At 35.0% G+C, this 17,444-nt stretch overlaps 1 protein-coding gene and 1 pseudogene across 2 annotated transcripts; both read left to right on the top strand.

The window, feature by feature from the left end:
- The first annotated feature begins 1,656 nt into the window (after positions 1-1,656).
- On the top strand, positions 1,657-9,860 carry LOC132170551 (pre-mRNA-processing factor 39-2-like; annotated as a pseudogene). Its single transcript, XR_015911627.1, has 7 exons — positions 1,657-2,020; positions 2,842-3,009; positions 4,487-4,850; positions 5,048-5,140; positions 8,258-8,338; positions 8,616-8,747; positions 9,188-9,860. The product of XR_015911627.1 is annotated as a pre-mRNA-processing factor 39-2-like (transcript).
- Positions 9,861-11,731: 1,871 nt separating this feature from the next.
- Positions 11,732-13,781, top strand: LOC132170549 (uncharacterized). Its single transcript, XM_088512311.1, has 2 exons — positions 11,732-11,788; positions 11,931-13,781. Exon 2 carries the CDS (start codon positions 11,939-11,941, stop codon positions 13,538-13,540), a length of 1,602 nt encoding a protein of 533 aa, XP_088368437.1. The 5' UTR covers positions 11,732-11,788; positions 11,931-11,938; the 3' UTR covers positions 13,541-13,781.
- The last annotated feature ends 3,663 nt before the right edge of the window (positions 13,782-17,444 follow it).

Genomic DNA, 17,444 nt, shown 5'->3' with positions numbered 1-17,444 from the left:
AGTTTGGCCTAAAGCACCACATATTCCACCTCACATTTCTTTACTTTCGTGGACAATGCGCCCCCCTACCCCCCCCCCCCCCCCCCCCCCATTTGGATCATCTCCTATTTGGACTGGACTGGATCCAGTCTTTGTTATTATAGGGGCAAAATTGTCTAAAAAAATATTTTGGACAATTTTGCCCTTGTGTGAAGAGGACCGGCTCGCTTCGGATCCCAGTCCCCCCCTAGGCTATCTCCCGCCCGTGTGTCTCTCACAAGATTTGATTTTTCTCTCCCATGGGAAACATTTGAAATAAAATAAAATAAAAAAATAAAAAAAATCGGTCTATTAAATGGGTATCATATATTTTAAAGACAGGCGTTAATTTAATAGATTTATCACAATTAAGACAGAAATGCATGCCAGTAATTCTAGAATGGTTGAGAATCTTTGTAAAATACTTACACTAAACACCAATACAATAGTCCATTATTTCTAATTAATGAACCATGAGGAAGCCTTATTTCATTTCATGCCTTCAAAAAAAAAAAAAAAAGATGGGCTTCAATTATACTAGTGCCCCATCCCTCATGCTGATAAAAGAGTAACTACCAACCAATACTTGGTTTTAATTTGGGTGGTTTGAATCAAAAGAAAATGAAAACAAAAAGAAACAACAAAACTAGAAAATCAAGGAGGGAGATGTTCAAATCACAAGATTTGAGACAAGTTTTTATCAGCAATTGTGAGCCAAATAGGAAGAAGTTAATCCCACACTTTCAAAGTTTCAGATCTACTTATAAAAAAATTTAAAAAAAAACAAAAAAACAAAAAACAAAAAAAATTTGAAAGGGTGAATACACAAAACAACCTTAAACTCCAACAAGTACAAGAAGAAAGAAAGTTGAACGAGCTTGTGGGAGGGTTACAGCTCTGTTGAATGCCACCTAAAAGGCAAATATAGCCATATAGGTGTAGATTTTTCATTTGCCTCTGCAACTAAATTCATCACGATCATGTCAATTAATTTGATTAATTTGATTAATAAACGCCTATTTTTTAAGTTTTCTAAGTTGTCTTCCATATTTTTTCCTTTTGGAAATTCTTTATTCATTAAATCTTAGAGGGTAGTTCTTTTAGGAGGGCCTCTTGCATATACATCAGGTGTATTTGAAGATGCTCTTCTTTTTTAATAAACTCAACTTTCTTGTCAAAAATAAAACAAAAAAAAATAGAAGAAGAAAGTGTTGTACGTCATGCCATCCTTACGGTTGAAAATTTTGATGAATATAGATTCCTTCATTATGAATTGCATGTGCATAAGATCTGACAAACTGATGGACCATTTCCCGTTTCAAATATTCGGTAACAAGTGAGATGTGGCAGTTGACTTTTATATTGTTTGCTGTGCATCAGCTGATGCCAAGGTCTCTAACAAAACTAATGGGTTGAGATATTTGGAGAATAGAGACAAGATTCTTATAACATTATCTCTGTGTTTGATTGGAACTATGTGGATGGAGAGGAATAGGCAAGCTTTTGACAGAAATGACACTCCTATACTTGCACGAGATCAATTCTGTGTCTTCTCTGTTTACGCACCTTGAGGGGTAGAGTTCTTTTGCACATCGTGTGCACCTACTCTTCTAAAGATACAACTCTATTAGGATCACTTGGCTCTAGTGGGTACATTTTGATTACTCTTTCAACTTTACTGCTATTGCTTCAGTTACTATTAATTATTGATTTTTGCTGCTCCTAGATTAGTTCTTAGCTGACTGCAAATGAGATATTTTTTGCAACTACTGCAGGATGACATTCAAAAAATATGCTTAGTTTATGACTCCTTGTCTGAGTTTCCCTTATGCCATGGATACTGGAGGAAGTACACTGAGCATAAGACACGCTTATGCACTATTGACAAGGTTGTTGAAATCTTTGAACGAGCTGTACAATCATCACCGTACTCTGTTGGTGTGTGGGTTGATTTCTGTAGCTTCAGTATAGCAGTTTTTGAGGATCCATCTGATATTCATAGGTAATCTCAATAATCAGGAGACTTGAGTTAGCTTCCATAAGAACTGCTACCTGTATATACTGTGCGACATGCATTATTGATGTTCTTGGAGTTCTCAGTTATATGAATATAATCTAGGAAGCTTAACCATGCTACTTCACTCTTCAACCAAGAAATTGGAAAGGATTCTAATTAATATGTTTCTTCCTAATCATTATTAAAGGGTTTTTATTTTTTTATTATTTTTTATTATTATTATTATTCAACCAAAGTTCACAATCATGTTCGGTATCATTTGTGGGCTTTAAGAATGAAGCCTCTCCAGATTTTCAAGCTTTCCTCTACAAAGTTCGGTCAAATAAAAACATTTTCAAGAGATTAGGCAGCATGTTGCAAATGCCACCCCTTTCAATGTATTGACAACCCTTATTTAATGTTTTGATGCTATATTTGTACTTATTGTAGGCCTGGCAGGATAGAAACTTAAATCATGTTAGGGTTTTCTTTTGGTGAGTTTAGGGTAATGACCGTTGCCAGTTTCACTTGATGCTATCACTAAAAAGTAGTAATAAGACAGCATTATATATAACCTAATGTCTATGTAATCTTTTCTCCTGTTGTACAATGGTTTAAACAATATCTATTAATCAAAGCACAATATATAAGTGTGCTTCTTTGTTTATCGTGTGTTATTATTTTTACTTTTAAGTAATTGCATGTTTTGCAATTGAAATGTTATTCTCCTCATCATGCTGTACTTGTCAATACATTGGATCTTCTTGATTAATGAGACGTATATAGCCATTCGAAGACAATGATGGTTTCCTCTTTTTTTCTACTAGATTGTTTCAAAGGGGCATGTCCTTTGTTGGGAAAGATTACTCATACCATACTTTGTGGGACAAATACATTCAATTTGAGTTTTCTCAGCAGCAATGGAGTTCACTAGCACACATTTACATGCAAGCTCTGCGATTCCCAAGCAGGAAGTTGCATCACTATTATGATTGGTATATTTCTTGCTTTTCGTAATTTCTTTTTCCTAATTACTTACGGTACCTCAAAGTGTATGAGCTATGAAAAGAGAGAAGGTTGTTAACAAAACTTTTTAAAAGAATGTTCCTGATTACAAGTATGATTCTTATTTTTCATACTCTTATCACGTGTTTATGAACGACTGAACAAACCAAATAAAATGATCCCTTTCATTTGCTGCAAGTATGCTAAGGAATTTCCATGCACTAACATTATGTAGTCAGTCTTATTTTAATAACTCTGCCATGATCAACCAAAGAGCTCAAAAGAAGCAGTAGTCCACCTCTTCTTCCAGTTGACCTTAAGGCATCATCCTATTCAGATAAATTGAAGACCCAAAACAGGTTGTTGCAAATAAATCATATTACGATTAATCGTGTTAGATGTCCCAGCTGTGAAATGGGCTGGTTAAAACATTCCCAGTATGTCATGATGGACTGATTGATACTGCTAGCATGTTGTGCAAACTAAAGGATACATAGTGGATCCCTTATTACGTGTATCTTTCAATAGCAATATCTGCTTATCTAAAGAAACGAAAAACTTCCAAATAATTAATTGCAGTGATTAATTATGAGAAAATTTTGGATTGATAACTATTTCTCATTTTGAACCATCATGTAATTAGGTTGGATAAATAGAGAACAAAGGAACTATTAGCATAGAAAGTGAAGATGGCTTTCGCTTATTATATTAGCCAAGAAAATGAGTAATGCACTGGATATGTAAAGGGTTTATGTCTATATCTTTATTATTCAATGAGTAGGTCAATGAATTTGCTAGCCTTCACTTATCTGGGAAAAAAAAAGAAAAAGAAGGTTACCCAAAAAAGAGATCGCACACCTATTTGTCTATTCTAATTTTTTTTTCTCTCCTCTCCCCCCCCCCCCCCCCCCCCTGCCTATGCGGCGTAGTTTCCCAACCAATCTCCATTCACCAAATGCTATGGGGGACTACACCACATAGGTATTAGGGGATTGTTTTTTTTTGGGTGGGGGGGGGGGAGGGGGAAAGAGGGTGAGGAATAGAATTACTCAATGTGTGACCCTTTCCAATATTTAACTTATATAATATTGACTTTATTGATTGTTGTCAAGTTGTATCTGAGATACTTAAACTATGCCCAATTGTACCAATTGTAACTGAAGTGATATATTGGGCTTGCTTGGACGATTCTTGTTAGCAATTCACCAGGGAGTTGTACAGAATTTTATAGATTGATTGCTTCTTTGGTGACCACTTGTATTTTTGTGGTACTATGTATTTGTGTAAGGACTTTGTGTTTCATGGTTGTCAAGATCTTCCATAATGTATTCTTTGCAGTTGAATTTATCTCTCATTGGTTACTCTTTTATTGTGATTCCAGCCCAATGTTTTACCATCATTTTTTCTTATGTTTGTTTGTCCATTTAAATTGTGTAGTTACCAGATATTAGTTCCATTTATCTTCAGTTTTAAGAAGTTGGTTGCCTTTAAGGAGATGGAATGCCAGAGCGTTTCTGCTGTTGAGAAGCAGAGCCTGTGCTCGATAACAAAGTGTCGATATGTTTTAAGAATGACGAGATTTCTTCAATCGTAAAAGACCTGTTGGATCCATCTGATGGCATTGCAAGATCTAAAGCACTGCAGAAATATCTGTTCTCTGTCAGTGGGAGAATGGTTATACAAGGAAGCATGCCAGTTGGCTGAAAGATTTTGCTGTTTTGAAGCTAATATTCGGAGGTCTTATTTCCATGTCAAGCCTCTAGATGTCAGCCAAATGGAGAATTGGCATTGCTATCTGGACTTTGTTGAGATGCAAGGAGATTTTGACTGGGTATCATTTTAAATTATCCTTGTGCTTATCTGGACTACTGGACTATGCATGTTTCCTTTCTGCGTGCCCCCCCCACCCCCCCCCCCCCCCCCCCCCCCCTTCCTCGTTTTCTTAGGATATCTAAAACATTTTCTCTTATGTTGATAGGCCGTTAAACTTTATGAGAGGTGCTTGATTCCCTGTGCCAGTTATCCTGAATTCTGGATGGGTTACGTGAAATTCATGGAATCCAAGGGGGAAGAGAAATAGCTAATCATGCTATGGACCGATCAACACTAGTTTTTTTGAAAGTATGTTCCTTATAAACATATTTATATTTTTCCATTGCACCAAATTTATTAATTTCATTGTAATTTTGTCCATTAGTTTTTGTTTAAATTATAAAGCTACTGCACCAACATTTCTTACTTTACTGCTGGTCTGACAAATTACTATTCCATGTCCTTAAGTTACTGTCCTACTTGAAAATGTGCAGGTCTTGAGGAAACCATCCTACCTCAATATTTCATCTTTCCAATATCACCCTGTAATTTTAGATTGAAAACTTAAAAAGCAATCATATTTCTTGTCATAAATACAGTTGACAAAGGTTGTCGGTGCCTTCGAAGCGTAGAAAACTATTCTTGTTTTTTGGGAAATGGACAAATATTTTGGGACAGCCACAAAAGAAAATGTGCTATCATTTAGGAATGGAATGAGTAGAAAACTGACATATGTTATTCATTTCACCTTTTCTGTAATTAGGTAATGCAACATATCTTAGCTTCTACTCTTCTTATGCTGTCAAAAAGCATACTTCAAAGTAGTTTAAAATGTGAAACTTTATTAAATTTCTCTCTGTAGGTGTGCATGATAAAGAAAAGAAAATGAATTATTTATTATTTGTAAGTTACACATGCTCCCAGCAGGTCCTGAACTTACAACCTCACACTCCACTCCATTCTGGGGGGGGGGGGTGTGGAACAACTCTGACCTAGAGCTCATATGCCCCAAAAAAGCAAAGAGAGAAAGACAATGAGAGGGAGAGCGAGGCATATACATGAAACAGGTAATAGTTTATACTTTATTTTTCCTGACGTAAAATTCTGATAAAAGGATTACTAGGAGTAAACTTAATATGTTAATAACAACAATTCCATAACTACTAACATCTAATGTTCTAGGAAATCTTTTGGAGTAATGCCCCATCTTTGCAGAATGAAAAACTTTAAATCCTTATGGCATGAACGGGAATATGCTTGGGGGTTGAGAGTGGGAGGCATTTCCATAAGGGAGATTTAAGAGTTTCAGTGTTTGAGTAGCATCGCAAACAGAATACATTCCACACTAGTTTTGGTGAGCTAACCTTTTTACTGTCAATTCAATTATTAGTTACTCCATCTATCCTGAATTGTTTGTCCACCTTAAGAAATCCAACTCATAGCGGGACATCAATTTGTTCTTCCATTTGGTAATTAAGACGTACATTGTTGGATTTAAATCAACTACCTGACTCACCACCTCATACTTGATGGGTCGTATCAGCCCAAAATCAATTGGCTTAAGGGGACATCATTTAATGCACTATTTTTTAGATAAAAAGCCATTTGTTGTCAAGTACCCTTCCTAAAAGCTCGAGAAAACTTCCAAAATTTCCAATTGACCCTAAACGTCAAAGAAAGCAAAGAATATGTTTAGATATTATCTCTAATTATTCTATTTTAGGATGTCCTAAATATTGTCCAGATTGGCCCTATTGACTTTTCAACTAGACAATTCTTGGGATATCATAAAATGGAAGGGTTAATATTGATTTGTGATGGAGCATTTGGAGAGAAAGAAATCGGCACCTCTTTGAGGAATGCGAGTCCAATGTGCTTTGTTTAAAACCCTCTTTTTTAAGATCTCTCTTACATTGGGCAGTAGTCTTTGTTCTAATTTTGATTACTTAAAATAAATAATAAATAAAAAAAAGGCAAGGCTATTGTATTTTAGCGGTGTGCGCAGTTTTTGGGGGTGTCTTTATGTGGGAGTTCAGGTGGTTTTTGTGTGACATTAGGGTGTTTGTGGGGTCTTTCTTGGTTGTTTCTGTTAGGTTTTGGGGGTGTTTTTCTTTTTGGGTGGGTGGGGTTTGATTGGGTTTTTCCTTTGTATACTTTTTGTGTACAGATGGACAGCTTATGCTTTTAATAAACTTTTCGATTACTTATCAAGAAAAAGAAGTCTTTGTTCCTAATTTCTCCTCTTCAAATCTTGTAGATCTTGTTGACTTGCTAGATTTTAGATGCCTTTAGGGTGGTTGTCTCTCTTGTATTCTTTTTGTGTATAAGGGCTATGCCTTTTTCTCTTAATAAATTATTATTCATTAAAAAAACAATATTGATGTGTGATGGAATTGGCTTCTAAACTAAAGGTTTAAATTGGAAACTGTGACTGTCTTTTTTACTTGTAAAAGTTAATGGGCAATTCAAGGCATGAACAAGTATGACAAGTTAAAAGGTTTAAATTCGAAATTGTGACTGTCTTGTTCACCTGTAAAAGTTAATGGGCAATTCAGGACATGAACAAGCACAAGTTAAATCTTCTTTTGCGCAAGAAGTCATAGAAGATCTTTAATGATTTAGGTAAAATGTGGTGTTCCTGTTTAGTGAAAAGCTCCATTGTACTTGGAAATATGTATACGTGTCTTCTTTTGCTAAAAGTCATATGCTTAGAAGGAACTCTTTGGCTGTTCCAAGTCTTATAAAAATTAATATTTTGATATTTTTGTATCCTGAGATCATGGTTTATAAGGTATTCAACCACTAATTAATGTCTTGGGACACAATCAAAATATGAGTGAATAATTGTATGCAAGATGCGAAAAATAGAAGTTATAAAAATTACTAGAGATATTTTATGTTTACCTTACATATAGAAATCAAATTACTAGACATATTTTCCTAGTCCAGTCCTGGTGGGAATATGCTGCCTGCCAAACAATCTAATTTAGGACCACCCAAACTACTTAAGTGTAGTTTTATTATCTTAGCTTTTTGAGTGAAATAACATTTTGCACTGAAATCATATATTGAACAATGTGAATATTATAAGAACATGTTATACTAGATGTATTTTGTGGTGAATATGCTTGAGGAGAACTTGAATATCATTTTTGCAGATTGACTTCAAATCAGAATACTTGCTTGTAGCCACTCATGATTTTCTTGATATTTTTTTCTTTTTTCTGGTTAGGTGTATATCTTGTATACTTTCTTTCCATGTTGCTTCCTTTAATTTGCAAATATGTGCTGTTATTTTTTATTTATTAATTCTACATAAATAAATGCTGATAGAGATGTGCTGCAGCGCTGATATCAGATATGGACCAAATGATCATTGATTTTACTCTTTTTTTTTTTCTTTTTTTTTTTCTTTTTGGTTTACAGAGTACTGGTAGTGCAGATGCTGCCAGAGATGTCTTAGTGGACGGCATCAAACATGTGCCTAACTGCAAATTACTTCTAAAGGTTCTCTTGTCTTTTCCATCTAATCATATCATTGCTTCCCAAAATCAATACACCTGTAGGAAACAATGACTTTATGTCAGCATCAAAGTATCTATCTGCCTAGTTTTCAATTTTTTTTTATTACATATTTTTTAAATCTTGAAGTACAAAAGATTGACAGGAGTGTTTATCACCCTACAAAAGCTTGTGTAAGGCAGTAAGGGTGACAATCATGTTGCAGTGCCAAAACTATATAAAAAGTTGGTATTGCTTCTGATGCTTGATTGTTACTTTGCAGGAGCTGATAAACTTCACAATGATGCATGAATGGCCAAGGCACATAAATGTGGTAGAGTCTGTTATAGCTAATGCAATATCTCAAGGACTGGATGCGCAAGATGCGGAGGATATTTCAAGCTTATATTTAGAGGTCAAAATCTCTCTTTTAACTCAGTATATGCTGCAGTGTCCTTTATTCTGTTCATGGGCAATATACTATGAAGTGGCAAACTTTCTATTTTCTTTTTCTTTTTCTTTTTTGGGGAGGAAGTGTGATATCTTCATGGTTTGTGAGTATGTATCTTTCTCCTCCATGTGCTGTAGTTTAATGTGTTTCATTTGAACAAACCCATTTCTTCATCACTTACCCTCCCAATCCCTAACTACAAAGAAAAAAGCTTGCTAGCTTTACATCAGTTGGTAGCATTAGATCATTACCTAATAGCTATCTTGAAATCACTTCATGCAGTTATTTCTCAGACATTTATGCAATGCTGTACAATTTCCTTGTTACATGTATTCCTAATTTAAAAATTATAAATTTTTTTTTTATATCAAAATTCACTTGTTACAAATATATGGTGGCAGCAGTTTGTTGAACTTTGTGGAACCATCCATGATTTAACAAGTACATGGAACCGGCACATAAGATTGTTTCCACACTCTCTAAGGACAGCTTCTTCTAAGCACCCAACTACCGATGCAAAAGCCTTGAAACTGGCTAAGGAAGTAAAGAGAAGAAACTTTTGATTCTAGTTCTGGCCTCTCGATCCAGCTGCCTTTAGAAGACGATAAAATGTCACCAACTGAAAGTCCTGATACCCAGGCTCCAAGTAACATATCAGAAGAGAGACTACCATCTTTAGACAATAATGATAATCAGTTTGAGTCAGTTACCATTGACCAACTTCAATCAAGTGAAGCTGATAACAGCTTACAGGAAAGATTAGAACAGGAATCTCCAAAAGTTTCTGAATGGCCCAGAGGCAATAGTCCCAAACCAAACGTGCCTTTAGTACAAGGAGAACAGCTATCTCTGAAAGTTCCTCAGCAGCTCAAAAGAGATTCTCCTGAACCAAGTGTGTCATCTTTGGATTTAATATGAATTAAACATGCTTCTCAAGAAGTTTCCAAGCAGCCTAGAGAAGATACTTACAAACAAAATGTTTCATCCGTAGACTTAGTAATGTCGCTAACGGAACTAAATTTATTAAATATATATATATATTTATTAAACGGAACTATATTTATTAAAAAAATATAAAGCTGCCCTATCCTATACCTACCCTACAAGCTACAGGCTGCTACAACCCCTCGTTTGCATTTCATTCATATTATTTTAGCATTTATTCTTGATTTTCCTTTTTTGGCTTATAGGCCCTAAGCTTCCTTTGATATTTTCGCTGCAAGCAAGTAAAGCTGTACGGAATTTCTTATTTTCACAGAGAAAGAAGGCTGACTATCATGTCTTTTCAATATTCAAATAGGGGAGAATAGACATTTCCAGATTAGGAAAAAATAATATATATATATATAGGGTGAGGTTAAAAAAAAGAAAATTGAAGTTATAAACGACAAATCATTTCATATTCATTTGCCAAGTGGCTTTGCTTCCATTATAGGTTTAAGTAATGTTTTTCATCTTAAAAACCAACCACCTTTATATTACTGATTACTGAAAGGCTGACGTGGCTATGAAACATTGTATGAAATTCAGATTCAATATCGGTTGGAATTTGAAACAAAATTGTTGAAAAAAAAAACAAATATAGAGCTTCGCACATAGTTTTTTCTCATCATCACACCTCCGAGATGGGTTGCTTGAAATTTCATAGTAATTTTTTTTTTTTTTTTTAATTTAACCATCATAAGGGGAAAAAAAAAAAAAAAAAAAAAAACCATTAAAATCCATGTTCATAGGCTTCTAATGCCCAACCCTAAAGTAATGGACTTGGACTCTTTGCATTTTAACTACTAAAGGCCCAAAACCAAATAACTAATGAAAACAACAAATAAATTAAACCCAAAACAAAATCTAATGCATTCAAATTTCTGTCAACCCCTAAAATCTGAAAATTATAAAAATATACAAACTCTTAAAATTGAATAAAATTAGAAGGAGAAACTATACTTACTCTCATCAAACTACCACTCATTTGTAAACGTACCCTACTATTCTCTACCAAGCCCATTCATTTAAAATTTTTCATTAAATTAAACGATTAAAGCATTACGGGTATACCCCTATTAAATTTATTAAAATACAACTATGCCCTTAGATTATAATATGCAATATAAACCAAGGAATGAGATTTGGAGGGGAAGTGGATGGGAAATGGCTAATCCACGGCCATGGGGTGTCTTCCATGGACGTTTATGTCCTTACCTTTTTCCCCTTATTTTTAGTCTTTCTTTTTAGAGAAAATTTCTCAATGACTATCTAACCATCATTACTGCAGTTTTGTGATGAATTCAAACATGCACTACCATCTGATCTCTGTTGCAAATATGTATTTGTTAGCTTTTTATTATGTTAATTTTCTTCTATAGATTTCAATTTATTCTTTTGAGGATCTTTTTCTGCAACCAATGATGCCACATGTGTTATCATTTTCTGTGATTATCATCTAAAATATCACCATCTTTTGGGTGAGGTTGCAATTGCAAGTTCTTAATTTTTGGATTTGTTGTATTATTGTGTTTCTTGTTTTCTGTTCTAGCTAGCATTTGGTTTTGTCTTGTAAGCTTGATATTTCAATGGTTCACTGTTACTAATTAAATATTGGTCGAAAATTTTCTTTATTATACCATACTTGTATCGACCCAATATGACATAATTAAGACAGAAATGCATGCCACTAACTCTAGAATGGTTAAAAATCTATGTAAAATTCTTACACTAAACACCAATACCATATATAGTCCATTATTTCTAATTAATGACCATGAGGAAGCCTTATTTCATTTCTTGCCTTCAAAACAAAAAAAAAAAAAATGGAGGGTGGATTTGGCCGCCCCTTTTTTGCTATTGGATTCCAACGTGAACAGTAACTATATTTTCCCCAAAATGCCCCCAACTTTAGTCGTTATAAGGCTCACCCGCCAACCCCATTATATTTTTCCATTGCTCTCAACTCATAAACATACTCTCGCATATTCTCTCCCTCTCAAGAACACCAGCAATAACAAACAGTAAGGCTTTAGTTTCTTTGGAAGTTTGGAACTCCAATTATATTTCCATCTTCTTTCTTTTGTGTTATTTCGTTTCTGGGTCATCTTGCTTTGGGCGTTTCAGGTCTCTTTGTATTCATAAACTTCATTTGTTTCTTTACAGGACTGTCCATGGCAGGTGAGGATCCCATTCACGCGCTGTCACCGGGCATCGGTCATCAGACAGAAGAAGATGGAACTATTATCCAAGATCATACTGCGCCTATTGTTGTTTCTGATTTGATGGGCCATCTTTTTGATCAATTCTTGACTGAAGGGGGCAAGAACGAAGAAAATAAGGAGAGCGTAACGATCTTGGATGAAAGATTCGTGGGTTGTAATGGTAAAAGAGGAGAAGCCACCGAGAATGAATCAAATTCCATCGATGATCATACTGTGGAGCAGGGTACTGGGTGGGCGCGTGAAGAAGCAAAAGATTATAATGAGAATGAGGTTGAGGTTTCTTTGGTGAAGACTGAAAGGTTCAAGAATGAAGTTCAATCGCGGAGAATTGCAATGGAGGATGAGGTTCAGCGGCGAATTCTGGATTCTCTGGTAAATTGGTTTCTCCCTAAAGAAGAAATAGTTGATAATAAGAATAAGGAGGAGGAGGAGAAAGAGGAAGATGATAAGTATTCTCTGCACCGGGAATTTCTGCTTTATATTCAAAATTGGCGTGGCAGTAAAGAAACAAAAGTTAATAATGAGGAGATCTTGGAAGAAAGATTCGTGGGTTGTAATGGTAAGAAAGGAGAAGCCGCCGAGAGTGGAGTTTTGATGGCGGGGATTGATCAAGGGGGGTTCAAGAATGAAGATTGTAAGTTGAATGGAGCAAATTTGATTGATGATCATATTGTGAAGCAGGGTACTGGGTGGGCGCGTGAGGTTTCTTCTTTGGAGAGTGAAGATTGTAAGTTGAATGAAGCAAATTTGATTGATGATCATATTGTGAAGCAGGGTACTGGGTGGGCGCGTGAGGTTTCTTCTTTGGAGAGTGAAGTTCAATCTCGGAGAATTGCAAGGGAGGCTGAGGTTCAGCGGAGACTTCTGGATTATATGGCAAATTGGTTTCTCCGTGAAGAAGAATTAGTTGATAATGAGAACAAGGAGGAGGAGGAGGAGGAGGATGATAAGTATTCTCTGCACATGGAAATTCTGCTTTCTCTTGATAATGGGAATGCGGTTTCTTTGGCGGAGACTGAAAGCTTCAAGAAGGAACAAGTGGAGGAGATACCGAAAGAGATGGATGCTGAAATGCGAGCTGATTATCAGAAGTGCTGCGGAATTGCTCAGCAAGAATCCAATGATCTTGTTCTTGAAAATGTGACCGTGAGAGAAGAGAAAGTTGATAATGAGAATGAAGAAATGGAGGGGAGAATTGCTACTGATGATTATTCTGAGGAAAAAGGCAATAATGAGGATGAGGAGGAGGAGGATGGGGTTTCTCTGCAGAGGAGAGTTCCAGATTCTATTGTAAATTGCCATGGCTGTGAAGAAGAAAAGGTTGATAGTGAGAAGGAAGAAGAGGAGGGGAGGGACATACACATCAATGAAAAGGTCTCCGAGGATGCTTCAATGTTGAACCAAATTACCAAAGAGCTCGATGAGATAGAATTTACACTTAAGAATGAAAATGATGCAAGTGCTCCTGGGATGATCAGAGATGCTGCAGTACATGAACATAAGTCGGAAGAAGGTGTGGAATCAAGAGAGATGGAATCAGCAGGAGAATGAAGTAAAGGAGAGGATTAACTGCTGTTGTTGCTCTTAAGCTGCTACCATGGCCTTGCCCTTGTGTGCATCTCTGGGGCTTCAGGTTTCTGCTTTGTTTTGCTAGTTTGTTCTTTAGTTTTTGAATTTACATAGAGATAAATGCAGTCCAAACAAGGACCAACTTTCAGTATCTGTCGTTTAGCTTTGATGAATAATAAATAGTATTGATAATCTGGTTTGTTCTAATTGATTGTGGTTTTTTGGGATGCCATTCATTTTAGGGCTTCTTCCCCAGTGATTTGTTCAAATTCCAGGCCTTTCTCTCTGAGTTAGCTAATAATTTCACTGACTAAGATGTCATTCTACACTTCAAGCACCCCAGTTGTTTGTTTGCAATTGCAAGCCACATATTGGCTCAGTCCTCTTTCAGTATCTGTTGTTTAGCTTTGAAGAATGATAAACAGTATTGATAATCTGGTTTGTAATTGATTGTGGTTTTTTGGGATGCCATTCATCTTAGGGCTTCTTCCCCAGTGGTTTGTTCAAATTCCAGTACTTTTCTCTCTGAATTTGCTTGTTTGTTTGCAATTGCAAGCCACATATTGGCTTAGTCCTCTTTTGACATCATAATTAATTTTGGCACCAAGATAGTTCCAATTTCAATTTTTACATCTTTATGCCCAGAAATGCTTCTCAATAGTGTGTGCCTTTTTGGGTTTCACAAATTCTAAATCCCCATTCTGAAAGTGGTTGGCCATGCAAAATTTACCTTTCCCTCTGTTGTAATGTGAGTTTATCTGTGGCTGGTTTCTCTGCTATGATTTTGCAGATTTGTAACTTGTAGTTTTTTGGCACTGCAGGTTTGTGGTTTTGGGTTGGGATTGGTTTGTGGGTTCTGCATTTTTTCTGCAGTAGTTGTGTGGTAGATGATTTTCTGCAAGTGTTCTAGTTTTAAAACTAGAGAGAATTGTAAAGTTGTTCTTAATTTGTTTAGTAAAACAAAAATGGTAATATCTGAAATCTAGTGGTTCTCATGACTCCACCATATATAATTAGGTTCGTAAAAATAGAATTATTTTAACAAAAAAAAAAAAAAAAAACATGTAATTGATGTGCATAATTCTAGAAGAAATTGTTTGATTTTTTTTTTTTTTTAATAAGAACTAATACCATGATTGGTTTATACTAACATGTTATCATTATGATAATTATGAGATAATAATGAGTTGATTGCATTTAGATGGCACATTTGTAACAAATTCCTTCATTTTAGTTCATAATATTCTATTTTTATACTATGCATGTCCTAATTTATCTCTTCAACTATATATTATTTACAATCGATAGTCAAAAGAACATGACAACCATTGAAATTCAAATCATTCCTTAAATAGGGATAGCTAGTTTTCATTTAAAGGGGCCCATGGGAATGAGAAAATCAAAGAGAAAAATCAAGATGGAAATAGGGCGTCAAAAATTGCTTTTGGTGGCCCTTGTGCTACTTGTCGTTGCTACTTTTCCTGCAGACGCCAGAAAGCTTGTTGCAACAACAGATGGGCATGGAAAAGAAAAAGAAGTTTCCTTCGAGCCGAAGCCTAATCTGAGTGTTAAACGACATGATGTGAAATATGGGATGCTAAGAGAGGCTTCCAATCCTCCACCTGCTCCTGAACACAACCATGGGTAGTTTGGGAATCCATGATCCCCCCTCTAGTCTCTGTTGAGAACCCACTAGGGAATTATAGAATAATCTTTCATTCAACAGATGAGAGGAACAATAATGAAGAAATTTCTTTAAGTTGTAAGAAATAATCTATGATTGGAACAAGAAGGTTGTGAGATAAATAAAGAAGATGTTTTTGTGTATTATTATTGCTATAATTGTGTGTTAAAATATTGATTAAATGTTATTAATTAGCTTATACTTTTGAGATAAGTGATGATTTAAGATGCATAGTATCAGAGTCAGAAGTCTTAAGTTTGAACCCTGACTTCATCGATTCACATATTATTTCAATTAAATATTTTGCATGTTAAGCCATCCTTAAGCAATTAGGATCAAAGGATCTAACTTATTTAATTAAATATGTCACACATCGATTCAAACCTAATACGCGATTTAGTTCAGGCAATATCAAATTCTGACTAATAAATAGTGAAGATTGCCTCTCTCTTTTCTCCTTACTAACTATTCGTAAGCTTTGTTATTTTTGATAAGATCGTAGAAGCAACCGACTACTCCAAAACACTCTCTTTCTTAAGAAAAACATAAACAATCAACTCCCTCCCCCCTTACTCCCCTCTTCCTCTTTCTCCCTCTTGTTCTCGCCTATGAGGAGGCTCTTTCGTCTCCTCAAAGACCCTATCCAACGCCTTTGACGTTTTATCCTTGTTTAAAAATAGAATTATTCCAACAACAAAAAATCATGTAATTGATGTGCATAATTCTAGAAGAAATTGGATTCTATTTTGGGGTTGGAATTTGAGATTTGACACTCATGGAGGGTCGAACATGTAAGGAAAAATTGGGCTGGGTCATAAAATGAGCCCATCCTTTTTTTTCCCGTTAGAAATGAGCCCATATGAAAATTTTCTTATTCCAAGATATCATTGATTGATTAATTGCGTTTTCCAAATGCTTACAAAGAAAGAAAGAATAATGCCACCTATCACACTTTTTATTTTGCTAACATGATAATTTTAATAACCTTTTTGATTTCTTCTTAGTAATATTATATATTACACTTTTATTTTATTTTTATCTTATTTTACTAATCCTTTATTTTACATCAATAAAATAGGATAAAAAATTTTTTTTTAAAAAAAAAAACCAAAATTAATTAATTAAAAAACTGATTGACTCGATCATGGGCTACTGGCAGCCGGCAGGTGTGCTTTTGTGGGCTACCGCTACACCATTTTAAAGCTACAACACACCACATTTATTCTTTTGGGTGAGAATCGTTAAAAATGATTATTATACTTTTAGGACCCGTTTAATTAGCGGAATGGGTATTATAGTAGGAAGAAGAATAGATATTCTAATAGAATGACAGTCATTCAATTTTAGATGTTTATTTCGCAAATTAAACAAGCCTTTAATATTTTGGCCTTAAGCACCACATCTTCCACCTCATAGTTCTTTACTTTCCCTCTCACTCCCGCGCTTTTTTTTGGATCCTCTCTCATCCAGATGGACTAGATAGGATCCAGTATTTGTTATTATGAGGGCAAAATTGTCCAAAAAAATGTTTTGGATAATTTTGCCCCTGTTGTAAAGAGGACCGGCTCCCCTTCGGTCCATTTGGATTGGATAGGATCCAGGTCCCCCCTAGGCTATCTCCTGCCGAAAACATTTGAAATAAAATAGAAAAGAAAAATTCGATCTATTAAATGGGTATCATATATTTTAAAGACAGACCTTAATTTAATAGATTTAACACAATTAAGATAGAAATGCATGCCAGAACTCTAGAATAGTTGAGAATCTTTGTAAAATACTTGCACTAAACACCAATACCATATATAGTCCATTATTTCTAATTAATGAACCATGAGGAAGCCTTATTTCATTTCATACCTTCAAAAAACAAAAAGGGGGCTTCAATTAAACAAGTGCCCCATCCCCCATGCTGATAAAAGAGTAACTACCAACCAATACTTGGCTTTAATTTGGGTGGTTTGAATCAAAGAAAAATGAAAACAACACAATAAGAAGAAGAAGGAAAGTTGAACGAGCTTGTTGAATGCCACTTAAAAGGCGAATATAGGTGTAGATTTTTCATTTGCCTCTGCTACTAAATTCATCATCATGTCAATTAATTTGATTAATAAACGCCTATTTTATTTCTTATTTATTTATATAAAATAATTTGTTCACTTTATCAAGCTTTTTTTTTTTTTCTTTTTTAAATGATTAAAAAAA

Source organism: Corylus avellana, chromosome 1 (assembly GCF_965113065.1).
Source record: "Corylus avellana chromosome 1, dhCorAvel1.hap1.2, whole genome shotgun sequence".
NCBI classification, from domain to species: Eukaryota; Viridiplantae; Streptophyta; class Magnoliopsida; order Fagales; family Betulaceae; genus Corylus; species Corylus avellana.
Note: the sequence above shows the minus strand (reverse complement) of the source record. Positions and strands in the feature narration are given on the sequence as shown.

Bases quoted from the DNA above. Each gene is read 5' to 3' on its own strand.
- LOC132170549 (XM_088512311.1), top strand. From the start codon at position 11,939: ATGGCAGGTGAGGATCCCATTCACGCGCTGTCACCGGGCATCGGTCAT.